Source organism: Takifugu rubripes, chromosome 7 (genome assembly GCF_901000725.2).
Source record: "Takifugu rubripes chromosome 7, fTakRub1.2, whole genome shotgun sequence".
NCBI lineage: Eukaryota > Metazoa > Chordata > Actinopteri > Tetraodontiformes > Tetraodontidae > Takifugu > Takifugu rubripes.
The window spans coordinates 14,667,318-14,692,593 of NC_042291.1; the positions used below are offsets into that span (position 1 = coordinate 14,667,318).

Below are 25,276 nucleotides of genomic sequence, written 5' to 3' on the forward strand. Positions count from 1 at the left end.
TTACAGTAAACTCAGTTGATATAACATGCATACTTTTATGTGATAATATCTTAAACTAGTCGCAGCTTGCAGCTGCAGAGTGAGATCAACACCAGGCTTTGGTGATGAATAAGCATTGTTTTAACAGAAAGGGAAGAGCTGTTATGTGGGATATGATTGAAGAGATAAGCAGCTGAATACAGTGATGTGGAGAAGCTGCGGCTTCCACTTTCATTTTGAATTGAACGGGTGGGTCCGGTCCCGATGCATCTGATCTAACAGTCTATATCCAAACAGTTATAAATTATTCTGACTGATTCCAGATGCACACCGACTCTTTATCCATCTCTTTCAAACCACCACCACTTTAAGGTACTTAGCGAAGAACAAATTCCATTTGTTCTGTTTCAGTCTCTGCAGGCGCATCGACATATTCAGTTGCCTTTATTGTTTATCCTAGTCTGATTTAGCCGGTGAAAAAAACAATATTTAGCCTTAAAAACAAAGAAAATATAGAGCAAGGTAAGCACAAATCTCAAGAATGTGGCTCATTGGGGGTGGTGGTCGCTCAGTGGGGCTGAGAAATAGAGGGTTCTAGGTTCGAGTCCCAGTGCGGACAGAACATGGACTGTTTTTTGGTAGGAAGGGAAGGTGCGAGAAACATTCAGGGCATTGCCAAGGCACCCTTGAGCAAGGTACCAAACCCCCAAATGCTCATATAGGGCCCTGTGATGAACTGGCCAGGGGGTGGACCCTGACTTTGTCCATTGTGTAGCCTCCCCATGACCCCGAAAGGGTTGAGAAAGAGCAGAATGTTATTTTATTGTTAAAAGAATGTTTTGATGTGGATATCTCTTAAAGTCACTTGATACTGGTTAAATCATCCATCGGGAAACTACATCAACCGTGATCCCCTCCTACCTTCCGAATAAATGGAATCCTTCCAACTGGGGGCATTTGGGTTTCTCCATTCTTTATGCTGTACCAGCAGGAAATGGAGCCCGTCGCCTATAGCAACCGCCCCTCCTTCCCAGCATCAGCACCACGACGCTGCACGCGCGCCCTGCCGCATCCTCAACTGCCCCGCACCGAGAGCTGCGTGCCTTGTCATCACGCACGGCAGGCTTCGCCGTGCGAACACGATCCGGTCTTTACAGCGTGCTCGTCCGAGGCAGAGTGGGGGGCGGGCCCGGAGGCCAGGGCGCGGCAGAAAAGAGCGACTTCCGCCACAAACGTGGATGGATTCAGACACGCGGGGATGTAGGTAAACTGCGCTGCTGTGCACGTGCGACGCCCAGCGGAGGCAGCGAGGGGAACATCGACGCGTACAGACGCACGAGCTGAACGGGACACCCGCGTGACTGCGGGGAGGACGGGGGAGGAGGAGGGGCGGGAGCAGAGGGGGTCGCGGTGCGAGTGACAACCACGGAGGTGGGGAAGAGTTGGTCACGAAGAAGAAGAAGCGTCGGTTCGAACCCGCCAGCGAAAAATCAGCGGATATTTATTTCCTGACGTGATCCTGGAGCTTTGATCGGCTCCGTCTTCTTCCCTTTCTTCTCCTGCGACAGGAGGAGACCCTGAGGAGGGCTGCGCACATGTTGGGGCCGTCGCTCCTCCCATCAGCGCCGCTGCAGAGAGCGGAACAACGACGGCTCGGCTGTTTGATCTGGGATGCTTCAGCCTCTGCGGCCTCCTACGATCTCCAGTTACCGCAATGCCGCTGGCGAAAGGAGGGAGAGGTGGAGGACGGGAGGAGAGCAGGAGACAGCAGAGAGAGTGATGTGCGTTCTGCTGTTTCCGTCTGACGGCTGCACGGGGATGTAAACAGGCCCAGCTGACTGCTGGGGTGGCAAATGAGTTTCTTGAGGTGCTCTGTTCTCAGTTTTCTGCTGACAAAGTTCTCTGAGTCCTTGCTGTGCTGCACTGAGCCCCTGGAACCTGCCGCTGGAGAGCTTGTTGCATAATTTTGACTGAGCGGCGCTCCCTCTTTGGCTCTCTGTCTCTCTCTACACACAACTAAACTTTGATTGGTCAGCCCAGGTTAGGCATTCAATTAAAAAGTCGTCCCCCTGCACACGCCATGCCTTCGCCGTCGGACTCCAGCAGCATGGGCTCGGCCTCGGGGTCTCGGGGCTGGTCGGACAGCCGCAGGGGGATATCAGTCCGGGGGGCTGGCGGGGCCCGGCTGCTCCTGTACCTGGGGCTGTGTCATATGGGCTTTGGGGCCATGGTCCTGGCCTTCTCTTTCACCAGTATGGCGTTCACCTCCTCGGCCCGCGTCAGGCAGTCCTGCCCCTTCTGGGCTGGATTCTTTGTAAGCAAACATTTGGAAGCGTATGGAATCCATCGAGGTGGGATTCTGATGTCTTCTGTTGTGGCGTGTCCAGGTGGTGGCCTCAGGGATCGTTGGGATCATCTCCTGGAGAAGACCTTTGACACTGGTGGTAAGGGCTGTACGTTTAAACATAAGGAAGCTGACAGAACTACAATGTATAATGTTTAACCCCGGAACACAAACCCACCGGGACAGGTTTGTTAGCGTCGCCATTTCTGATCTGAGGGGCAAACTCCTGCACACTGTTGCCCTCCTACAGGGTAAAGTTTTGAATGACCCCCCCCCCCCCCCCCCCAACTCTCCAGGTGTCGCTGTTCATGCTGCTGTCTGCAGTGTGCGTGATCCTCAGTCTGGCTGGCTCCATGCTCTCCTGTCAGAACGCACAGATGGTGAAGTCCATGCTGACCTGCCAGGTGCGTGACGTGGACTCCCGCTCAACAGAGGCGGGGGGGGGGGGGGCAACACGGTCGGGAATAACCGTTTTCTTGTGTGTGTGTAGGTGGAGAACGGTCTGTGTGTGTGCTGTGCGCCCACTCACTCCTGCTCCATCAACGAGGTGACGACGCTGGTCCTCTTCCTGAACGCTGACTGTCATTCGGTCAGACATCAGCTGAAGGTGGGTGGGCGGAAGAACTGTGTGCTTATTTTTAACCTTTCCCAGATTTGGCTAATCTGGATTCTCGACAGGACCTCCTGTTCAGCGCATGTGGTCTCAGCATTCTGTCCACCATCATCTGCACGCTGTCCACCGTCACCTGCAGTATCCACATATTCTCTCTGGACCTCGTGCACCTGGTGAGCGCTGACCCGACTGACCTTTCCGCTCTTTCCTGCCCAGTCCAGCCTGGAATGCAGTAAAAGTTTCCTTTCCTCCCTGTAGTTGGCGCCGCATCGCTCTCGTTCAGTCAATCCCGAATGCACCACTCCGCAGGACGCCTTCCTCACCAACATCATGGACTTCGATGAGTTCGTCCCTCCTATTCCTCCACCTCCCTACTACCCCCCCGAGTACACCTGCAGCTCTGAAACCGACGCTCAAAGGTGCCCCTTTACACGATGAGGTGTTTGCTGGTATTATCTGTGTGTGGACTACTGTACCTGACACAGCCTGTGTGATATTCTGATGCAGCATCACCTACAATGGCTCCATGGAGAGCCCCATCCCTCTATACCCCACTGACTGCCCCCCTCCTTATGAGGCCGTGATGGGACAAAGAGCCCCCAGTCAGGTGAGTGTGTGTTCCTCCCCGCGAGCCCAAACACGTGTGTGTTTGCCTCCTCTGACATTCTTCTCTGTCACTGCCAAGGCAACCATGTTTGATCCCCACGGCACCGAGCTGTCCGGCGAGAGAGGAACGTCGACAGCCTTCAGCGGGGAAGGTGAGAGGCACCAGCCAGAATCTTCAGATCCGGCTTTACTAAAGCTTCACAAAAAAGGAAGTCGCTGTTATATTTTTACTGAATAGCAGCTTGTCGTTCTAGTCTCCATGGACAGCGGATCTCTGATGATGTCCGAAATTGTGGACATCCCTGATGATTCCTCGCCTTCCGAGGACTCCTGTCTGATGGAGGTTGGACTGAGGAGCCACCGGGAGAGGGGCAACAGGACGGCCAGTGAAGGGGCAGATGGGATGGAGGGCGGGGAGTACACCTGTTTCCGTTACCCCCCTACTCAGACGCCAGAGAGTCCTCTGGCAGGAGGCCCACGAGCCAGGCGCTTCTTCAGAGGAGAGAGGTCCAACTCCTGCTCTTCCCCCAGCACAGCAACCCCCACCTACAGGTGAAGACGCATCTCAACCCACAGTCCCAGTAGAATTTGATTAGAACACAGACAGAAATCCCGGAGTGGTGAGCATAGTCCTGAAATATGAAGGTGCAACCTGATTTAAGGCAGAAGTGTTGTGCTCTGCGCCCACAGGTCCCCGGTGCTGCGTCGCCAGGCCTTGCTGGCCAGTAGCTGCTCCCAGCTGGAAGCCATCTTGGCTCCATCTCAAACATCTTCTTGCACCCCAGAGTTCCTTGTCAGCCCTCCCACTCCATCACACCAGGGAGCTCTCCCACCCTCCTCCGCTCCTCCCACCTTCACCTCCCCAGCGGTCGGCGGCCAACGGCGAGCTCTGCTAAGTGAGAAGAAGGACGGAGAAGGGTCAGTGGGGAGCAGCAAAGGGTGCATGCAACTGGTGAGGTCACACAGCGAGCCTGGCCTCGGATCCTCGACTGATACGGGTACGCCTGCCAAAAAAACCCCCAAATATTAGATAATATAGATATTTATCTGAATATTTGTGGATGTAAACTGTCTCCCTTTTACTGTTCGGTAGTTGACTGTGGCTCTGGAGGCAGCAAAGCATCCGTGGACACAGGTGAGACTTCCCCACATGGTGCCCAACAATGCAGGATGAAAAACTACAGCGCACAAGCAAACGTGTCCGATTGGGTGAACACTGAGGCTGAAACACTGCAAATGAGACGCGATTATACAGTGATAAATGAGTTCATGCTGTGGAAACAGTAGCGCGTCTCAGCGGGCCCCTATTACATATTTTAAATGAGGCTTCCTGATTAAAGATATCGGCCATATCACAATATTTTAACTGACAGGCTGTTTTCAGCCGAGTCGCACACGTTTCCTTGTTCTGTGTTTTAAATGGAAAACCCTCGATATTCTCCTTTTTATCTTTCCATCTCTAAAAGGTCCATCCTCTGAGGCGTGGCTGCTGCCTCGCGCGTCCCTGTCTCCAGCTGCCGCTCTGCCGGTCAAAGGCAGTGGGAGATCGACAGGCACAGAAGCCCAGATCCCCTCCAAAGCTGCAGCCGCCTCACCGCTGCGTCTGCCCAAAGACTGTCACCGGTCCCTGGGGGACCTCAAGGTTAAATGTTTGATGGGGTGAAACAGGTCTTGGACTGTTTAGCAATTCTTGTTCTGATTTGTTTTGCTTATTCCCTCAGGTGACTCGGGGTTTGGTGGCTCGGTTCCTGCAGCGCTCCAAACGCAACGTGTCGCTCTCCTCGGACCATCCCGGGAGCGGCGGTCAGGGGCCGAAGAGGACTGTAGCGGAGGGCACTGCTGCTAACCACCTTCCCTCAGAACAGGTATGAAAAAAGCTAATTCAGCCCCTTCCAAGCCTGTGACCCTGTGACTAATCACTACGCCCTTATCAGGTCTTGCTTACCCTGTGGAACACCAGTCGCGGACGCCCCAACCATCACCCCAGCCACCCTCATCGCCGTGGACACCACCACTCTCACAGTGACAGTCGGCACAACCGTCGCCATGACAGCTGGGTACCAGAGGGGATGCACTTGCGCAGCTGCGGAGATTTAAGCTCCTCCTCCGCGTCGCTTCGCCTGTTGCTGACACCTCCGCACGGGTCATCGGGAGCTCTCTACTCAGAGTCCGCACTGTGAGGTGGACAGGAGCGAGAAGGAGGGATGGACAACAGGGAAGACAGTTGACTGGTTGCAAGAAGGACAGCGTGTGTAAGGACTTCCTCCTTCCTCCCTCCATTTTCTGAACCAACTAGTCTAATTCAGTGGTGCTCTTCAGCATTGTGGATGCTCAGCCGAGATCAAGCAACGAAACGGACACCAGAGACAAAATGCGGTCCCTGTACCAACTGGTCAAGAGAACCAAACAAAATGCAACTTTTGTACTGTATTCTCAGCTTCATTCATCTGTTCATGGAGACTGGAGGCAGAGCTAAGCTCACATTCATCAGGTCAACAATGCTATCAGCTACAGTCAGCTAATGACATTAGCATGGGTTGCAATATACTTCAACCCTATTGTACAAAAACATCAACAGGATCGCTCAGGTGATCACTTTTATTTTGTATTCCATATAAAAATACATTTTAGTATGCAGCGATATACTGACTAAAGTGCAAGACAAGAAGGCGGTTGCGCATGAGGGGAAGAAAATGCCATCACTGTGTTGATAATATGGGCAGTTCGGGCTTTTTTCCATACATAATCACCTTTACATTGACCTCCAAATATAGAACCAGCATTCCAGCAATGACAGCATTGCACGACACAGGTACATCCTAAACCTTGAAACGTGTTATCTGTAGGGGCCACCTTTTAATGTGGTGGTTTGATTTGCATCTATGCATGTTGTTTCTTTTTTTTTTAACTATAGCCTCCTAAATACAGAAGGAACTTTCTGCATTGAGTTCCAAACCCCTGTGTAACGGTAATGTCTTCAAATGTCTTTAACTGCATGTTTTGGCAATGCTTGGTCCTTTCTTTTCCCTTACACTGTTGACATATGATAGTTATAATATATTTATGTTTATACTGTAGGTTAACTGAGAGTGAACATCTGAGCAATGAGTGTAGGATCTCACTATTTTTGTCCAGATGATGACAGTGCTGTCTGTATCCTGGTTAGATTTCAGTATAAATACATGTCTGTCAGCCTGAACTTATCAGTTCGAGAGCTTTGAATTGCACTGTGGCTCTAATGACATGATACCCTTTTAAAATAAATGTACAGATAAATGCTGAGGTTGAGCTTTCCCGCTATTGTTTGCACTAGTTCTTTTGTGGTTAGTGGAAATTTCATTATAAGTGTCCGCAATAGTAAATATATATAAGGGCCTGATGTCTAGTTACTAGTTCTTTAAAATTTGAACTGGAATTCTTTTTCTTTCTGATTTTTTGTTTGTTTTTAATTTATTTGGGAAGATTTTGTCGTGTGCTCAATAAGTGAAGGCTCCATATTATTAACATCCCATTTTGGATACAGGTATATATCTGAATAATAGAAAAAGTACATATATACACCCCCCATAAATCCAACACCCCTAATTGTATTTCTACCTCCTGTCTTGCAGAAAATATTATAAAATGTATATTTGAGTTCACAACCTGGAAAATGAATTGATGTAATTAAATGTCACTCCAAATTTTAAACACGTCAGTGGCAAATCTGAGTTATGAATTTCAAAGTATGAATAAATTCTATCTCAATTAAACAGCTATATTTATTTTTTGTGAAATCGTCTTTTCGGGTCTTTTTTTTTTTCGTTTTGTCTCTTTATTTCAAAATGAAAACGTCAATCGAAAGAGGCTCGCCTCTGGTCGCCCCGCTCCACCTAAGCCCCGCCTCTTAAAGATTCTTATTGGCCAGAATGACAGAGAGCCCATCCTGGTTCGATACTACTCACCAATGAAAAGGTTTGATGTCAAATGGAGCTTTTTCTTTCCACGCCCATAAACAATGCATTCTGGGAAACCTAGTCCGAGTTCTCTATGATAAAAACGACAGTAGCGAGACAACGAACTACAATTTGGACATCCTGTTTTCAGGAGACGTTCACATACATCAGTTTAGCATCGAGACGAAGAAACAGAAGATCAACAACTTTGTTGCATTACGCAGTACTATTTGAGATAAGAGGACAATATAATCATGGTATGTTGCCGCTTATGAATATAGAAAAAAACTTGTAATTTTGGATCCCTTTGTTGCCGTCAGTAGTCGATAGAATGCAAGAACTCTATATAATCCATTGTCAGCTAACGCTTCATACAGGGACAGAGGAAGTTACTGGCTAATAACAGTGTTTGTGTCCAGCTTTAGCTAATCGCTTTACGTGCTCTTCGACCCGTGCGTGCCAAATTAACTTTAGACATTCAGCTTTGAAATGCATCTGAAAACATTCGGTTGCTAAAGACGTCCCGTGACTTCGATTATTGGAAAAATAGCACGGCTGTCTGGGAATGAGACGTCTGCTCGGCTGGTTCATCCGTGTCCCTAAAACCCTGCGAGCAGCGTGCCCTCCGGTCCCCACGCTAATGTCGAAAACCCCCTCTATTCTGCTGTGCACGTCATCTTCTCAGGGAGACCACATCTGCAATGGGACGCACAGTAAAAAGCCACTTCAGTCAGACCCCCAGCTGTTCGAAGCCCAGTTTGAGGAGCTGGTGTTGGATCTAACAGAGAAGGACATCTCTGATCCTGCGCTGGCGGACGCCCTGAGCAGACTGAGAGAGGTTTGTCCGTTTCCACTTGTGTCTGGAGCTTTTGACCAGTTGTTTTAGTTTTAAGTATTTGCTTGTGTCCTCTCAGGTGCTGATGTACAATGTTCCAGGAGGGAAGAGAAACCGCGGGCTCTCTGTGATTGACTCACTGAGGGAGCTTCTCCCACCCACTGAGCTCACTCAGGACATGGTGCAGCGGGCCCTGTTGGTTGGATGGTGCATAGAATTAGTAAGAAATGCAGTATTGTTGATTATTTTTGGCTGTTTTTCTGTGACAGTGAAATAAATGAAACCTCTATTTTTAAAAATCCTTTTTCACTATATACATTCAGTAGATTGATCCTTGCCAATAAGGCTGACCAGCTTTTAATGCACCATTTTAGGTTTTTGATTCTCTTCACAGCTTTAAAAAAATATATTTCCATAGACTTTCTGTGTCGTAGTTGAGAAATACATTGGGAACAAACGCCTTCCCCAATCAGCTGAATCTCAACGCCATGTTGCTTTCAGCTTCAGGCATTTTTTCTTGTGGCCGACGATATCATGGACGCGTCCGTGACTCGGAGAGGACAGCCCTGCTGGTACAAGAAGGTGACACTGGATCCACGTCTGGAAAATGTCATTGCTCTTGGTTTTGCAGTCCTGCTTAGTTACCTTGTGTGTTTGCTTTCCAGGATGGAATAGGCCTGGACGCCATCAATGACTCATTTCTCTTAGAAGGGTCCATCTACAGACTGCTTCGCAGACACTGCAGGGGTGAGCCGTACTACATCCACCTACTGGAGCTATTTATGGAGGTAGTACAGATCCTCGATGCTCAATTGAGCACATGCAAACACTCGGACGGGATCCTTAAACCATTTCTGTTTGGATCAGACATCTTTTCAAACAGAGCTCGGCCAGGCTCTGGACCTTATGACTGCCCCCCCTGGACAGATTGACCTGAACAGGTTCACAATGGACAGGTAGTGCTTTTATTCTGTGTATTCTGTACATTCACTGACCTCTTAAGTCATATATATTATTTATTTGTTCTTTTAAGGTATAAAGCCATTGTGAAATACAAAACTGCTTTTTACTCGTTCTACCTCCCAGTGGCTGCTGCTATGTACATTGTGAGTATGGCAAAATTTAGCGGGACAACAGGGGCAACTTAAAATCTTTGGGGAAAATTCAGCTACACGCTAGAATCAAATGAAGTTATAAACTGTAAAATATACCAGGAATATCCCTATAATTTCTTTTTGCAGGCTGGGATTACCAGTAAGGAAGAACACAACAATGCCAAGCACATTTTACTTGAGATGGGAGAGTTCTTTCAAATACAGGTAATTTCCTTTTCATCTTGCGATAAGTAGAACCTACTGTCCTCCAGTGTTATCAACCAGAGGATGCGTCTCGCCTGTAGGATGACTATTTGGACTGTTATGGGGACCCTGCTGTTACTGGAAAGATCGGAACTGATATCCAGGATAACAAATGCAGTTGGTTGGTGGTTAGAGCCCTGGAAACCATGACTCCTGAACAGAGAGCAGAGCTGCAGGTGAGATGATATATTGGAAATGCTGGATTAGCCACCAGTGCATCTGTGCCACATACAAATAGCACAGAATTTGTTATTGGGTGAATGGAATGTGCTTAAAAAGACTGATAAATGTACCGTTTCTGCTTTAAAAGAGCCTAATAAGCATGATACACAGTGCCAGAATTTCTAATCTCAATATTTCAAAATGGAATTCCAGGAATGTTTTGCTTCATTGTAATGCTAACAATGTTATCCAACCCCCATCTGCTCCTATTTTGCCCATATCAGCCTGAGCCAATGCTTTAAGAGGTGCAGATATAGTCTCTCTCTCCACCAGGGTGTAGCCAAACTGACTTTAACATTCTTCTTCTCCTCAGGCGAGTTATGGGCGCCACGACGACGAGAGTGTGCAGAGAGTCAAAGCGCTGTATCACGCCCTGCAAATGCCGACGCTGTACCACAGATACGAAGAAGAGAGCTACCAGCGGCTGCAGGAACTCATCGGCGCTCACGCACAAAACCTCCCTCACTCGGTCTTCCTGAACTTTGCCAACAAAATCTACAAGAGGAGTAAATGAGAGGGGGCGGGGCTTACCGGCATCGGGGGCACCCGCCTGTATTTGCTCTCACTTCAAGGTCAAAGACTGTAGAAAGGATGTCGGCAGGAAATGGCTCCTCTGGGAATGTTTGGGACAGCTGCATATGGGAATAATTGCTGGCTGTTGATACATTATTGAATATATTTTTCACCCTGGATGTCAGAAGTGCTGTCATCAGATCCAAAGCCCCTCCCAGCAAGTCAGAATATAGAAAATTATAAATACAAGTATAACAGTTCATTTGTCCAAGCAGTTTTAACCAGCTTTTGCTGAAAGGTTTTTTTTTTTTTTTACATAGGTTACACTGATGTAAAGCCTGCGTGACCTTTAATTCATATTTTAGAGGATCACATGTTCTGTGACTCTGAAGTTTTTGTCTTGGTATGTACAGATCTGAATCAGACAGTTAAGTTATTATAGTTATATGGACAAACAATAAAGTCTCAGTGCTCAAGCAAATATTGTTTTTGATCATTTCTGAGGTAGACATTGTCTGAATTTATTATAAAACACACGGCTGATCCTGTTGCTGTTACTTCTTTTATATTTATACACTGTTTGACATCTTTTTATACATCAACATCCAAACTCCAACAATGTCAATTCAAGCAACAAGACTGACATTTATGACAATTAGTGGAAAATGTGTAAAAAGAAAAGCACAAAGCAAAAGATTCCAACAAAAAAAAAAATTCACCATCTGAATGACCCCCCCCCCCTTTAAGTAGCTTTATAATTAAAAAAAAGTTTACCACAGTTGCTACTAGATAGAAGATTATGGATGTAACTATTAAAATGTATCTTTTTGCTTCTCATTTTTTCAATCAAGACAGAAAAATAAAATGAAGTCAGTGAATTTTTGTAAAAAGTCCTGACGTCCATATTTATTGCAGGTAAATATCAATCAAAACATACACATGCACACAGATATGGGCAAACGTTATATTTAATAGGATTACCCGTGAAAATAAAAGATATATCTTCATATGCCCTAAATTATGTGTGAAATGCGCTTTCATTCGTCACTGGCTGTATTTAGGACTGTAAATAGATTATAAAACATCTAATGAAAATAATCTCAAGGAGCAGCCAAAGTGCCGTTTTCCTCCAACAGTAAATACATGGGTGCAGTTCAGATAAGCAAAAAAGGAGAAATGAAAAGTGAATCCTCCCATTCCTCCCATCTTGTGACGCCATCAATGAATCCGATGCAACTGGGGGCACTGGGAAGGGGTGTGGTTTGGCCGTTTCTGTGACGGAGGGGGCCGATCGAGGGATGCTCGCGAGAGGACAGATGCTGAGGCAGTAACCGACCAAAGTCCACGTCCGCACGGACCGCTGCGTCCCGCAGAGCCCGCAGAAAATGGAGACCTTCGCCCCGCTCTTCCTCTGATCGTGAGTGCGCTCCTTATTTGTGAGAATCCTCGCGCGTCTTTTGCGTTTCCAGCCCGTCCCCGCTGCGTCTGCCTGGCCCCCCCCGCACGATGCTCCCGTTTACGGGCTGCATCCACGGGAAAAGGCTTCAATTGAAGGGTTTGTCGCTAAAACGATGATCTTGATTGGGATAAAACGATGGGAGTAAGATGAGAGTAATAACAGGGGCGGATGGGCCTGTGTGTGAGGGCGATGCGGCTGGAGGTGCCCCCTCCCCCCCCTCCTCCCCTCATCTCCCCTCTCCCCATCAGAGGATCAATACATGCAGGGCTAAATAACTGAAGGCTAGACGGTATCAATCACAATATATAGGTACTTATAAATGATTGTTATCACCATTATTTGAAGGCTTTGCATTCTTTGACAGCCATGTCGGTCAGACCCTGTGGTTGATTTATATTCTTCAGATGCTGTGAAGGGCACTGTGGAGGAATATATGCCAGCCTTTGGGAAATGTGCTTTAAAAAGGCAGATTGTGCTGGCCATCACTGCAAGTCTTTTATGCTCCAGTTACGTATGGGTTTTGGATCGCTCTGGGCGAATTGTTGTTTCTTGGATCTTTGTCTCACTGCCTCCTGTCAGAGCGACAAAGATGGAGACATCCTGTCAGCTGCTAAAACATGGATATCAGTGGTCAGTGAAGCCAAATGTGGCAGTGACGGATCCAAACGCAGTCGGCAGCAATTGGCATTTTCCTTTAATACTCAATGCAAACTTGTTTGAACTGAAAAAAAAACCAGTCTAACATCATAGCTCAGTACGAGTTGTTGAGTGTTTTAATGTCTTTTTAAAATTCCAAGCATTATTTAAATGATACTGTTGTCAATTGCTTACCTCCATATTCAGAACAGCAAGTATCATTATTGCTTTTATTTATTTATTTTTTTCCTGACCACTGAATCCCTTTCAGGGTCTCGGGGAGGGTGCTGGAGCCTATCCCAATCCCACATGGGTCCACCCCTGAATGAGTCATCAGCTCATTGCAGGGCCCTATGTGAACATTTGGGGGTTCGGCACCTTGCTAAAGGGTACCTCAGGAGTGTTCTGATGGTGTCCCAGCACCTCCTTCTCCTCCTCCACCTACCAGAACAACTTCCATGTTGGGGCTTGAACTGAGACCTGTCTGCTTCTCAGCCCAGTCCCCTACATCCTGAGCTACCATAGCCTTTTTCTTTAAAATCTCCATAACTACTAACACAGAAAGTAACCACAACACATAACCACACAAACCAAATCACCGTAAACTCTACATTTTACGGTTATACTATGCAGGCATGCTTTTTTTTAAATATATATACTGAAGAGCTATATAATGGTATTTGGCATGAAAAGCCCAAAAGTGACTAATCCAGATGTCGGGTCTAGCTTCAAAGGCTTGGCCCAATAGAACAAACTTCTGTAGAACATGACGAGTCTCTTTGAAGTGTTGGATCTGCATACAGTATACACGTTGTTCACTCTGTTTCTGCTTTAATGTTGCAGGATCCTGGGAGTCAAGCCAAAATGTGACTGTCACGGATTGTCGCGGTTTGGATCTGTCCGGGTTTCTCAACACTCGTTTCTATAGCAACACCTCTCTCGCTCTTTCCCAAGAAATCCGGTTCCGGCGATGCTGTCCTCAAACTGCTCCTCCCAGCCGGCGAAGCCGCGACGCTTTGACACCAGTCGACGGACCACTGTTGCACCAAAGTCTCGCGGTCCTGCTTCTCAGAGGGAGGATAAGAACATGAACACCATCACCTCATCGGCCCCACGGCGGCCTACTAAAACCCCCATCGCACCGGCCAGGAGCAGGGTGGGACCCCAGCCTAGGGCGCCAGTAAGCCAGTCCAGGTTCAGCTCACAAAAACAGGCTTTGCCTGTCTCAAAATCAGTCCGGCCCAAACAGAGGAATGCACGTGCATCAGCAGCGACCAAAACTGCACCTCCAGCAGCTCCTCCTCCACTTCCCTCGGTTCTCTCCCTTGATCCAAACTGCAACGAACCCAGCCTCCCATGTCTGTGCTGTGACGGGCGCTCTCCGCAGGACAACAACAGTATGTTCAACCACAACCACAACAACAACAACACCATCTCTCTGAGACAGCAGCTGCAGATGCCTCTTCCTCCACCTGTGTTACACCAGAGGCAAGATGGGAAGGTGGCCAAAGAACAGCCTGCATCTCCTGAGCAGGCGCAGGCCCAGATGGAACTCCCCGCTTGCCCTGCTGCCGGTCTGGAGAATGAAAATAAAAATGCAAACGAAAGCACAAGTTTGGACAACAAGAAATATGTGGAATTGCAGGAAGAAGATGACAAGGAGGAGAGCAGCGGGGATATCGATATCGACGACGAAGAGGAAGCTGACGTTGACGAGGAAGACGATGATGATGATACCCTTGTTCCATCCTGCTGTGACTGTGGCCCCTCTCTCCTGGAGTTTTCACTTTCCTCCTCTACCTCTTCTTCATCCTCCACTTCCATTAGCTCTTGCTCTGATTTGGAGTCAGACTGTGCAGATCAATCTGCCTTTATCTGCTCTTTCCAGGACAAAGATAATCCAGCCAGCATGCTTTCCCCTAAAGACCACTCTGCTCTTCTACAAACCTCTGAATGCCAGCCTCCTGCTCGGTTACCCCCGTCCCTTCCTCTTTCCACTAATCCTTTTATCCCAATATCACATTCCCCTTGTTCCCCCGATGAAGGCTACCCCTCTGCTTTGGACTCACCCTCACCTGACTACCTGGGAATCAAAGATGATTCTGAAGTCACCAAACTGGGTTTGCTTGACTTTTTAGAGTCTGTAGGGGAGTTTGGGAAAATGGAGCGCTTCAGCCAGGTGATCCAAGTTGCTCGATGGGACTTGGAGGGGGAACAAAACTGGGATGTATTGAGGGATCGTCTGGATCACCTGGATCGCTTGGAGAAGGTGAACCGTGAAGTGAAATTGGCTTATGTTGCCAGACTCCATGAGAAGGGGTTTGATCTTGGAGACCTCGAAGAACAAGATCTCTCAGACGTCATGGATGAAATGGGCAACATTGAAATTCCCTGGAAGTTGTATAAAGGACAGGGAGGAACAATGGGAGACTCTCAGGAGTTTTCAGATGCAGGGGTTGATCTCACTGGCCCATCTGACTGTGATGAACCTTTTGTTCCCGATTCGCTCACCCCTTCCCCCATTGAGCCTCCACCAAGACCCCCCAAACCCCCTGCACGTCATGCCAGCGTGAGCTCTGACCTCCATACCTACATTAATATCAGCAGAGAGACCACCTCCATGGTGGTATCCACCTCTCCTACGCTCTCTACTTTCTCCCCCAACTCCTCCTCTCCAACATTCACCACTTTTAAATGTGAGAAACCCTTACCTCCAGCTCCACCCTCTATTCCTCCTCTCCCCACCGCAAAGGCAGTTCCTTACCTCACACTTTACACTACACCATCTCCTCCTCCATCTCTCCCCACCCCAACTCCTCCCATTCCTCCACCTCGGAGGCGCCACCTTGCCCGGAAGGAGGCACAGCGGCTTGCCGCTCTTCAGGCAGAACAGGAAAAGACTCCCCTTTCTCTTCCTCCTCCTACCACACGTCCCCCACCCCTTCCTCCTCCGCCAGTGATCTCAATCTCCTCATCTCCACCTGGTATACCACCTCCACCTCCCCTCCCTCCTCCCCCTTCCTTCCACGCTTTGGACGTAGAGATTCGGAAGCTTTTGATGCTTGCTGGCTTAACCCAAGCAGAGCTCCTCAAACTCAGTCCAGAGCTTGGTATTTGTGTTGGGGGAATGGAAAGTGATGAAGAAAGTGTTCCTTTATCCAGGTCTTTGGAGGAAAGTGAGTTTCGACTAAAAGAGACAGAAGACAACAGCAAAGATGGCGTTGGGTTGTTGGCCAAAGATCGGAAGTCCAGCAGAAGCAGTCCAAAATTAGATACCCCTGTCGAAAATAAAAAGGGGGAGGAAAGCAGAGACACGCAGAGGACAACTTCTTTCACAGAGATAGCGAGGAGAAAGAAAAGGAACAGTGGTTTGTACTCAGAGCCTTACTACAGCACAGGTTTTAGCAATATACAGGAAACCAAATCAGAGAACATGAGCTACGAGTCTTTTCCCTATCCTACTGAGTTAGCAGAAACACCTCCGCCCCCACCTCCTCCTCGCCCTTTACCTCCCATCCCCCCATCTTTGCCCCCTGTCAAAGTCAGCACTCTACCTGCAAACTCTGCACAGCCCGAGCGATTCGATTGGCTGATAGCGTTCACCCCTGAATGTGAAGGTTCGAAACAGTCTCTGGACATGAGAAAGTGTCCCGTCGACTCTGAGAAGAAGGCCGGTACCTCGAGCGCGCCTCCAGGGTGTGCTCCAAAAGTGACAACATTTAAGGAGCTGCGCTTCCGAAACAAGAGCGCGTCCCTGCCGACAAGGGTGATCACCGACCCCGACCCCGACCCGACTGTCATAACCCCAGACCCGGACATACTGTACAATCTGAAATGGAGACGAGAGAAGGCGGGCAGCGATGGCAGCCAATGGGAGTACACCTCTCAAGCTCAGGCGTTGTTCATACAGCCACCACCAGCTCTGACCTCGATGGCTGCCCTGAAGGAAATGCTGCAGAGAGCCGACAAGGAAGGCGGACAGCTGGAGCTGTGCCCGACGCAGAAGTTTGGCTGCTCGGTCAGCGACAGCAGCCTGTGGACCACGGGCCGACAGTGGGAGCGTGAAGATGGGAAGGAAAGAAGAGAAGAAAAAGTCGAGGTCGCTGTGAGAGGAGAAGCTGATGGAGGAAGAACTTTTGAATCAAGAACTTCAAGTGAGTATTAATTACCATGGTGTTAGTATTTATTTTATAGGGTCCACCTAAATTTAAGCCTAGTAATGGATAAGTGTTTCTTATGATGATGAAGGGGTTCTTCAGACAGTGTAATGAAGTCTTATTAAGGGGATTTTTTTCGGGGGGGGCAACTTGACGATAAAGGGAAGATGGGCAAAATTGTTGACTCATTTTCAGTAATGATGTATGGAACAAGAGCAAAGACACACGTCACATAAAAAGATGATGCATCGTACGATGGAAAGGAGACGTCAGTGGGTGTGAGATCAGGGATGGAAGCAGTAAACAAGACAGTGGAAGCTTAGAGACAAGAACAGCGGTGTTAGATGGACAAAAAGGACAATGAAGGGAGTAAATCTAATACAAGGGGAAAGAGTTTGGAACGTTTCCAGCCACTACTTCCTGCACCATGTACCAGAGTGTGACATCATCACTGCCTTATTCAATTATTCATCCTCCCTTCGGCCCAAAAACTAAGAGTAATAATGGAGCAACATTGGGCTTGTTACATTTCTTTGCAGTTCATCTATAATCAGCTCTCTCTTTTACATTTTCTTATCTTTCTTTCTGATCTGAAATCATTTTTCGGTCCTCTTTCCATGCCTCGGCTCAAATCCAATCAACTCTGTCTTCTCTCCCCACCTCTCCTCCTACCTCCCTAGAGTGGCACAAATAGCCAAGATCAAGTTACTTATCTCATGCAAGTCTGCAATTGTTACATAGGCACTATGAAGTTAAGAGTGCAAATATGGTGCATTTTGGAATTTTCTGTTTCTATAACCTGCCCCGACTGATGAGTGCTGATTTTATCATGAGTAAGATAATTACCTGTAGTTGATTTACCTGCCTCTATAGTTTGCCATTTCAAAGTTTTGGAATCCATTCTTTTCATTCTGAAAAGGCAATAAGGTGCAGCCATCTTTGCAAAATAAAACAGAAAAGCCTGTTTACACCTTTAAGAGTCGGAGGGGCGGATCTTACTACAGGAAGCAGAGCTCCTGTCACGAATATAGGAAGTATCGTGTGTTTCTTCCAGTCCAACTCCAGCCTGTCCCAGGTAGGGTTGCTAACTCTTAGCTTTGCTGTCTGCTAAAGGTCCTAAGAGCTCTCCTCCCATGAATGCTCACAGGGAATCAGGAAAGAAGCGCACAGAAGTTATGCTTTGACTGACTCAGCATTACTCTGTTTGCTGTACTGGTGGAGGGGGGTGGGGTGGGGGCGCTGCTGAGGAAGGAGTGGGGAATAGAAAAGTAGGAAACACAGGCAGAGGTGATTCAGAGGTAATTATGTTGTGCACTGCAGTAGAGTTCTGTTTTGTACTCCATGCTCTGTGCGCTTGTATAAAATGAAAGTGAAAGCTGGAGGTGGACCCCGATATGATAGATCTTCACCAATGATAATCTGACTATGTATAAAAAAAGTCTAATCAAATAAATGTATTTTTTTTGGTGCTCATTACTCAGCTCCATTGACCCTCATGTAGTGTCTGTATGTAACTGTCAATCAACTGCTTAAATACTCCATGATGATACGTGAAAACTGTTCTTTACATTTGCATTTTTTCCTCCAATGACACTAACATTTTGTGCATTTCTCTCTCTCCTTCCCATTTCTTTGCCATATTTTTTCTTTCTTGTTTCTTCGGACCTGCTTGTCTCATTGTGTCTGTCTGTCTCTGCTTTGCTTCCTCATATCCTGTATGCTTACCCTCTCTGTTCTTCCTCCCTCGCCTTCATAATTGGTGACCTTTTCCAATGATCAGTTTCTTCCCCCCCACTGTCCCTTGCCCAGTCCTCCCAACCTTACTTTCTGCACTCTGCCCTCCCTTCCTATCGCCCCGGCCATTACAGCCCCCAGTTTTTCACGGATCCCAGACCCCAGAGTCATGTGGGCAGGGAGGCCACAGATGAACCCCGTGACAGGTGGAACCCCTCTGCTGTCAGCTCGTCTGATATTCACAGAGATGATTCCAGCCCAGATTTAAGCTCAGGGTTTAACTCCGATTCCATGGTTGATGTTTGTGTCGACTCTCCTTTTGATAATGCAAAGATCTTTGACATACCCGCAGACTTAACATCTGACTCGTCGTGTAATTTTGACTCCCTCTATTGTAGCGACTCAGAGACTCAGAATGGTACAAAAGCTAAACCAGACACGCCCCCTGATGGAACCGCAGAGCCCCCAGACTGCACCACCCCATATAAAAACATTGAGGTGATGAGGCTGTACTCAAACGGCATCGGTGCTGCTGACTCTCTAAATTCAGGAACACAAACCCACCCCAATCCTGACACCAGCAGGGCTAGGAGATATAAAGCGCTTCCACCCCTCCCCACATATTACCTGTACCACCCTAAAAACTGTCCCCTGCACCGGGGCGCACCGCCTCGTCTCTCCCCCATCGGAGCGCTCTCCCCTCCCCATCGCTCTGGAGCGCCCCCTCCAGGCACAACAGGCGCCTGCCTCAGTTCCCCGCTTTTCCCCCGCTCTCACACCTTGCCTGCCCTCGCTGCTCCCCTCTACTACCCAAATCTCTACCCGCCTATACCACCCACGGCACCCCCTCTGCCCCCAAAACTCTACCAGGTTCCTCTGCGGTCACACGTGACGAGTAAGACTACTCTCCTTTCTCACGACATCTTATACTTTCTCCGCCATTGTCTGAAACCTTGCGTGCATGTATGTCTCGCTTTCTAATGATTTCCAATCTGAATATGGTGGTCCTCACACTTTTTTTCAACCTGGGGGGGAGCCTGCAGACACGAGTAAATGGGGCATTTTAATGCGGCAGAAGGCAGCTCCTTGCAGGTCACCTGATACGTTTATGCAGAACATCATATTGAAACTGTTAAAAAAGGGCCTCTTAAAGGGTAACAGCTGTTCTTGTCAGAAGGTGTCTGGAGCACCTCTCATCACGCTCCGTGTCCACTTCTCTCTGTCTTCGTGTCAAGCCTGTCTCGTCTCTACACCTTCTGTTCTTTTGAGTTTCAGTGCATGATGTTTTAAAAGGTTACGTGCATCTTATGCCGAACAGTAGCCTGTTTATGATCTTCAGGATTATCCATGTGTATAACCATGAAACCAGTCCCACTGTGCACAACGCCCCCCCCCCCCCTTTGCACACGTGTTCAGCTGGATTGAGCCTGATGTGGTCACGTGCACAGCTGTACTTGTGTTTGATTGTAATTTTGGTTTACTGCATGGGATCCTTGGCGCATACAGAAAAAAGATCTCCTCATAGCTGCAGATGTTCCACACTAACCCCAGTAATCACCTGATTTGTTGCTAATCGAACCATCTGCTTTTGTACGTCAACTCCAGTGCTTCTCATTGCTGAACTGCCCCTACAAATGACACTAGAATAATAATAATGTAGAATAACATTCCTGGTCGGTGATTGATATTTTTTGTACTTTTTGTAAGTAATCCCTCCTTCACGCCTGCTGTCAGCTGTCCGCAGCGCCTCGTTCGCCGGCTCCGTTCCGAAGGCGGAGACGTCGTGGATGGGCGAAGATGTGAAGCATCGACTGAGAGGTCCGGGCCTGTCCTCTCTGCGCCTGCAGGAAAAAAAAGGTTTGCTTTCGACGCGCGCGTGTGGGTTTGCGTGTGCGTGCGCGCATGTGTGGCACAGTTTAACTGGTAGTGTCGCTCCCGTCTCCAGTGCTGGTCAGCGCAGTCAGTGATGCGGTGGAAGCCATCTTGGGCCAGTTCAGTTCTTCTCGGACTGTCGTTCAGAAGGTCAGTCGGTGTTGGAGTTGGATCACAGCAGAGGAAACACAAAATGATCCGGGAATCATTCTTGTTCTAATCTTCTCCTCCATCTTTGGTTCTCATGTATTCTCTCTCCTTTTCTCTGCACGTTATTTTCTCCCTCTCACTTTCGCCTCCACTCCTCTGCCCCCAGACTCTATCAGGGGACAGCACCATAAATCCAGCTCTGGGCCGGCTGGTGCTGCAGAGCCTCTGCCCTGCCCTGCACAGCTTGCTGACTGATGGCTTGAAACCGCACCAGAGTGACCTGATTGCAGGCAGAAGGCCAAACTCTGCCTGGGGACTCATCCAGGCCTCCACCAGACCAGGTAGCAAAACTAAGCATTTAGTGGCTTCAGCGTGATACGAGGCTGTGGGAGGATAGCGATTGGCTCCGCACTTTCTCCTTTCTTCCCCGACCCTTCAATCAATGGGCCAAATTTAGCAGAAAGGACGTAAATATTGAGTAGCCTATAGATTTGCCTGCGGTTTACTCATCTCTGTTGGTGTGTTCCTTTTTCTCTTTTTCAAGGCCAAAAAACGCAGATCTTGTTCAACCTTCAAGTCCGGGTTTCGGAGCTGCCCCAGCTGAGACACAGCAAACAGAGATTTAACGCATTTCTCCTTGGCCTGCTTAAGTAAGCGCTCAGTGGTCTCCGTGGTAGCGGCCAAAGCCCCCTGATGTTGGTTAACATGTGACTCTAACGTTGTCTTTCAGTACCAAGTTTCTCGATTTCTGGCTGTCTCACCTTCATTCCTGCACCGGTGAGTTCTCATCTCTCAACATTTTCTGCACGTGGGCCTTCGTGTATATAACGTCTCCTGTCTGTCGTCCCCTCAGATGTGCTTGAGACGTATTACCACCCCGCCTCCTTCATGCGTCTCTCACTCAGCACCTGCCGGCCTTTGTTCGAGGAGCTGCTCCTCGTGCTGCAGCCGCTCAGCCTGCTGACCTTTAACCTTGACCTGCTCTTCCAGCACCACCGTTTCGAGCCAGATTGTCACAGCCCAGATGTCCCCAGTCCACCATGTCAGGAGACTGGTTTCCAGCTGAGAGCCCAGTCCAAAAGCAGATACATTGAAAGCCTGTCTGAAGTAGACTTTGGAGGCTCGAACCCCTGGACAGCCAAAGAAAGTCCGTCACCCCTGGGTGATCCAAAGAAAGCAGCGGTCGGGTCGACGGATGGCAGCGCTGAACGTGAAAACCTGTCGATCGCTCTCGGGCACACGAGTCCTCAGCTTCTGTGGGTGCAGGAGAAGGAAATCGAGGCGCTCCCTCCTCCTGATCTTGAGGAGGACAGCTTCGTCCAGCAGGCAGGACAGGTACTCCGCTTTGCTTGTTGCTGAGCGCTGAACATGCTTTTGTGATCCTTCAAGGCTGACGTCCCTCTACTCGCAGGTGATCCAGCAGGGGTGGGGGGCTGTGAAGCGTTGGGGAGACAGACTGAGCCAGAACCTGGCCGAGCTGAGCGCCAAGAAGGAGGAGGTAAAGCCCGATCTGACTCTTCAGGTCCAGGCCGGGAGTGACTTTGCACCGGTCAGCAGTGACGCTCAGGTTCCCTTCGGGCTGGGGCGACTCTTTGGTGCCTCTAAAAGCCCCAGCAGCCCACAAGGTCACACCCCACCGAGCAGGTTTGCCCTTTAATCAGACATGCGCGGTGCATTATCTCATCTGAGTGAAATCAACTCTTAAATAATTCAGCCGTTGATGCTGTTTTAAGAAACGTCGCACTAAACTCTTCTTTGCCCCCCCCCCCCCCGGCAGACGTCCCTCCCAGTGGCTGGCTCCTGGTGTCTCTGCACTGACGCGTATGGTGAGCAGCAGCTCAGCTCCCATAATAAGGAGGTTCCCAGAAACCCTGGAAGAAACTGAGCAGGAATCGGACACGGAGGACGATGCCGTGGAGATTAATGACAAAGCCAGACCACTCAGGTTGTTGATGGAAATCTGTCTGTCTGTCTGTCTGTCTGTCTGTCTGTCTGTCTGTCTGTGCAGTATAACATGAGAGCACATAGAAGAGCTGATGAGGTCTTTCGAAACAATTTTCTTTGGACTGGATATTAATAGACACATTAATACCAAAACCACGATTGGCTTCATGAGGAGTCCTCATTATTTTATTAGAAAACAACAAAGGTATTGACACCTTCTACTCCACCAGGGCTATATGAGACCTTTTGCTATGGTGGGTGTTGGATCCTGTCCTCACTTATCCTGTATTGGATTTGTGTAATCCTGCACTGAGTCAGGCTGGATTGGGTTTCATTGTTGTTGGGGATACTTGCAACGTCGCAGTCATCAGAATATCGTATGAGTCAAAGCTAATGGCCGACTGACCACTGCTTCTCTGGAAGTCTTAAGCGGCTCTCAGCTTTTAGAGCTCATTATTTGGTAGTTGTGCAGCCTCGTCTGCTAAAAGCACCGATTTTGCCAGCTCGCTTTCACCTGAATCCAGTCACAGTGGCTCGGTTGTTTGCGTGGGAGGTTTCAGCTAAGTAAAGATGTCTGCTCTCTCTCTCCAGGTCAGTACGAACCCTGTGCAACCACGCCGGAACGGGTTCGGAACTTAGCTTCTGCAAAGGGGAGCAACTCGTGGTGTTAGGAGGAGTCGATCAAGACTGGATTCGCTGTCGTCAGGGAGACAAAGAGGGGCTGGTGCCGATTGGCTACACCTCTCTCATCATGTGACCACCACCATTATGACTGCACTTCATCAACAAGTTAAAAAAAAAAAAAAGTAAATACATAAATATTTAAGTGAGTATTGAGAGGTCCCGACAAGGCTCCACTACTATGAAAGGGATATTTCACACTTGCTTGAGTTTGAGTTGAGTGCATCACGCCATCTGCTCGGCTTCACGTGCATCAGGAGCAGTTCTCAGACCTCCACGGTCCTCACCCTTTATGAGCATATGGGAAGCGCTTTTTTTTTCTTTTATCGCAGTATGGTAGCATTAAGCTAATGGATCTTGGCCGCAGGAAGGCAGCAGATGGTGTAAAATAATGACTCAAGTTAAGCTCAGATTCTTTCACACTCGGAGTGAAACATCCCTTCAGAAGTCCTCCTCTCACTCTCTGCTCTCCTCAGCCGCTGATCTGAACCCGTCTGCAGGGTCAATTCTAAGCAATTAGCCAACGGTAGCTCCAAATGCTTTCAGATCGGCCGCTGCCAGTCAGGAGGTGATGGCTTTTACCCCCCATCGATTTCTATAAATCAGCTGTAGAGAGGAATGGGCCAAAACTTCCCGGAGTACTGGGCCTTATCTCCTGTCCCATTGTAATGTAGTGAACTGTAGCCGTGTAGACCCGTGTTCGATTGACCTTTCGCCCTGATGACCTCTCAGCTAATCGCTTCATCGATGTGTGTTTGACACGTTTCTGCTACTATATTTGACTGTATAAATATACATAAAATATATAAATATAGATATGTACACATAGGTATATAAATTGAGACGACTATTACCAAGATAGATAGAAAGACAGGCGAAGAAGTGGAAGGGGATGGTGAAAGGCAAGCGAAATATTTTGGCCACAGGAAGGAAGCAGGTGATTCGCTATGATGCTCATCTGCATCCTTTCCACACTCATGAAGTGTCGTCAGTGCAATAGAACGCTGTGTGTTTGTTGTAAGTATCAGATTGAGTATATATGACCTTTCCTCTCCCTTGCAAACGTCTTGGTGTTTCATTTATCCATACGTTTATCCATCACTCCACCATGCGTATTATGAAGTGAATGCTTGAAGACCTTTAATTCTCAGCAGGCCTCAGATCCGATGTCTGCTTTCATCCCAGAAAGGGTTAAAAACAGAATCTGCTTCCTCACACGGCTCCAGGTGCACTGATGGAATCCCTGAATACACTAAAACATGGGGCTCGGTTGCCTGCTCTTCACCTTTCATCTCACTCTCTGCATCCGTTTACCCTCCTGCCGTGTTGGCTCTCCATACCTGCTGATATTAGTGGTGATAGTGGTGAACGTGTCACGTTTTGTTGGCCATTGTCTGAATTTATGACTATGCATTAGTTTAAAGACACCTTTCAGTTTACAGATATGACGTCCTTGTTGCTGCTTGAATTCAGGATTTCACTGATCAATCAGGTGGAGCTCACTTTTTAAGTTCTTGTGTTGCCTCGTCAACGCCACGTAGCATGATTACCGCCATTACTTACATGTTAATTACATGTACTCACACCCAAGTGGCTACAATAAATATATAGGTGATCCCCAACCCCCCATTGACATGTAAGTTGATGATTTAAATGAATTGTTTGTTAATTTATTTCGTCCTATTTATTGATCTTGGGGTTTCCGACCCATGTAGTGTCTCTCTATCTATCTGGGTTCTGTGTGTGCGTGCGTGTGTGTACTGTGTATGTTAGTGTAACAATGACTTTATCCTCCTTCCTTTCTCTCTCTGGTGTCATGTAGCCTGTAGACATCCCCTGTGTCCTACTATTGAATATAGTTCAGTGCCCTGATAGTGTCATTGTCACTTCCTGCATGTGCTTGTTTGTAAATACACCTAATAAAATGATCAGAATAAACTCAACCTGCGTTGCTTTTTTGACCCGATCAGAGTAAAATGTGGCCTCTTTTGATCTTTCGAGAAAAGTGGAGCCATTCAGCAACCTTTAATGCATCGATGCTTGAAGGTGAATACGTGAAGGGTTGGAAAGGGGACAATAACGCGCCGGCGTGAGCAGCTGCACACCCCCCATCTTGTAAGTACTTTCTGCTGATAGCGTCCTTCATTCTGGGTCATTATGGAGGACGCCAGAGTTTGAGATACAATCCAGCGCCACTAGATAGCACTGTTAGCTAAAGCTGATGAAAACACCTCTTGA

General features: G+C 48.2%; 3 protein-coding genes across 7 annotated transcripts; all 3 read left to right on the forward strand.

The window, feature by feature from the left end:
- The first annotated feature begins 171 nt into the window (after positions 1-171).
- Positions 172-6,818, forward strand: fam189b (family with sequence similarity 189 member B). The gene is made up of 14 exons (XM_029838220.1): positions 172-2,293; positions 2,367-2,423; positions 2,620-2,727; positions 2,814-2,930; positions 3,002-3,109; positions 3,195-3,355; positions 3,444-3,543; positions 3,622-3,694; positions 3,797-4,094; positions 4,233-4,540; positions 4,636-4,677; positions 5,009-5,184; positions 5,264-5,407; positions 5,477-6,818. The coding sequence occupies exons 1-14, from the start codon at positions 2,060-2,062 to the stop codon at positions 5,720-5,722; spliced, it is 2,172 nt and encodes a 723-aa protein (XP_029694080.1). The 5' UTR covers positions 172-2,059; the 3' UTR covers positions 5,723-6,818.
- A 762-nt stretch (positions 6,819-7,580) lies between these two features.
- fdps (farnesyl diphosphate synthase (farnesyl pyrophosphate synthetase, dimethylallyltranstransferase, geranyltranstransferase)) lies at positions 7,581-10,886 on the forward strand. Of its 2 annotated transcripts, XM_011605872.2 has the most exons (10): positions 7,581-7,734; positions 8,163-8,315; positions 8,392-8,532; positions 8,814-8,894; positions 8,978-9,100; positions 9,180-9,268; positions 9,346-9,418; positions 9,554-9,631; positions 9,712-9,846; positions 10,206-10,886. In XM_011605872.2, exons 1-10 carry the CDS (start codon positions 7,732-7,734, stop codon positions 10,404-10,406), a joined length of 1,077 nt encoding a protein of 358 aa, XP_011604174.1. In that variant the 5' UTR covers positions 7,581-7,731; the 3' UTR covers positions 10,407-10,886. The 2 variants fall into 2 exon arrangements, with proteins under 2 accessions (XP_011604174.1, XP_003966330.2); XM_003966281.3 differs by lacking the exon at positions 7,581-7,734 and having other exon boundaries at positions 7,756-8,315.
- Positions 10,887-11,634: 748 nt separating this feature from the next.
- rusc1 (RUN and SH3 domain containing 1) lies at positions 11,635-24,981 on the forward strand. Of its 4 annotated transcripts, none has more exons than XM_029838217.1 (12): positions 11,635-11,822; positions 13,344-16,654; positions 18,438-19,286; positions 20,099-20,248; positions 20,337-20,413; positions 20,580-20,754; positions 20,958-21,063; positions 21,144-21,190; positions 21,267-21,748; positions 21,825-22,057; positions 22,191-22,358; positions 22,949-24,981. In XM_029838217.1, the coding sequence occupies exons 2-12, from the start codon at positions 13,471-13,473 to the stop codon at positions 23,112-23,114; spliced, it is 5,637 nt and encodes a 1,878-aa protein (XP_029694077.1). In that variant the 5' UTR covers positions 11,635-11,822; positions 13,344-13,470; the 3' UTR covers positions 23,115-24,981. The 4 variants fall into 4 exon arrangements, with proteins under 4 accessions (XP_029694077.1, XP_029694078.1, XP_029694079.1 ...); XM_029838218.1 differs by having other exon boundaries at positions 20,126-20,248; XM_029838219.1 differs by lacking the exon at positions 18,438-19,286 and having other exon boundaries at positions 11,644-11,822.
- The last annotated feature ends 295 nt before the right edge of the window (positions 24,982-25,276 follow it).

What these genes read in the sequence shown, in the direction of transcription:
- rusc1 (XM_029838217.1), top strand. Translation starts at nt 13,471, where the DNA reads ATGCTGTCCTCAAACTGCTCCTCCCAGCCGGCGAAGCCGCGACGCTTT. An exon ending in TTTTGAATCAAGAACTTCAA is followed by an intron (nt 16,655 to 18,437) that starts GTGAGTATTAAT and finishes TCCAATGATCAG; the next exon opens with TTTCTTCCCCCCCACTGTCC. An exon ending in CTCGGACTGTCGTTCAGAAG is followed by an intron (nt 20,414 to 20,579) that starts GTCAGTCGGTGT and finishes CTCTGCCCCCAG; the next exon opens with ACTCTATCAGGGGACAGCAC.
- fam189b (XM_029838220.1), top strand. Translation starts at nt 2,060, where the DNA reads ATGCCTTCGCCGTCGGACTCCAGCAGCATGGGCTCGGCCTCGGGGTCT. An exon ending in TCTGAAACCGACGCTCAAAG is followed by an intron (nt 3,356 to 3,443) that starts GTGCCCCTTTAC and finishes ATTCTGATGCAG; the next exon opens with CATCACCTACAATGGCTCCA. An exon ending in GACAGCCTTCAGCGGGGAAG is followed by an intron (nt 3,695 to 3,796) that starts GTGAGAGGCACC and finishes TTGTCGTTCTAG; the next exon opens with TCTCCATGGACAGCGGATCT.
- fdps (XM_003966281.3), top strand. Translation starts at nt 8,043, where the DNA reads ATGAGACGTCTGCTCGGCTGGTTCATCCGTGTCCCTAAAACCCTGCGA. An exon ending in TTGGATGGTGCATAGAATTA is followed by an intron (nt 8,533 to 8,813) that starts GTAAGAAATGCA and finishes TGTTGCTTTCAG; the next exon opens with CTTCAGGCATTTTTTCTTGT. An exon ending in TACTGGAGCTATTTATGGAG is followed by an intron (nt 9,101 to 9,179) that starts GTAGTACAGATC and finishes TGTTTGGATCAG; the next exon opens with ACATCTTTTCAAACAGAGCT.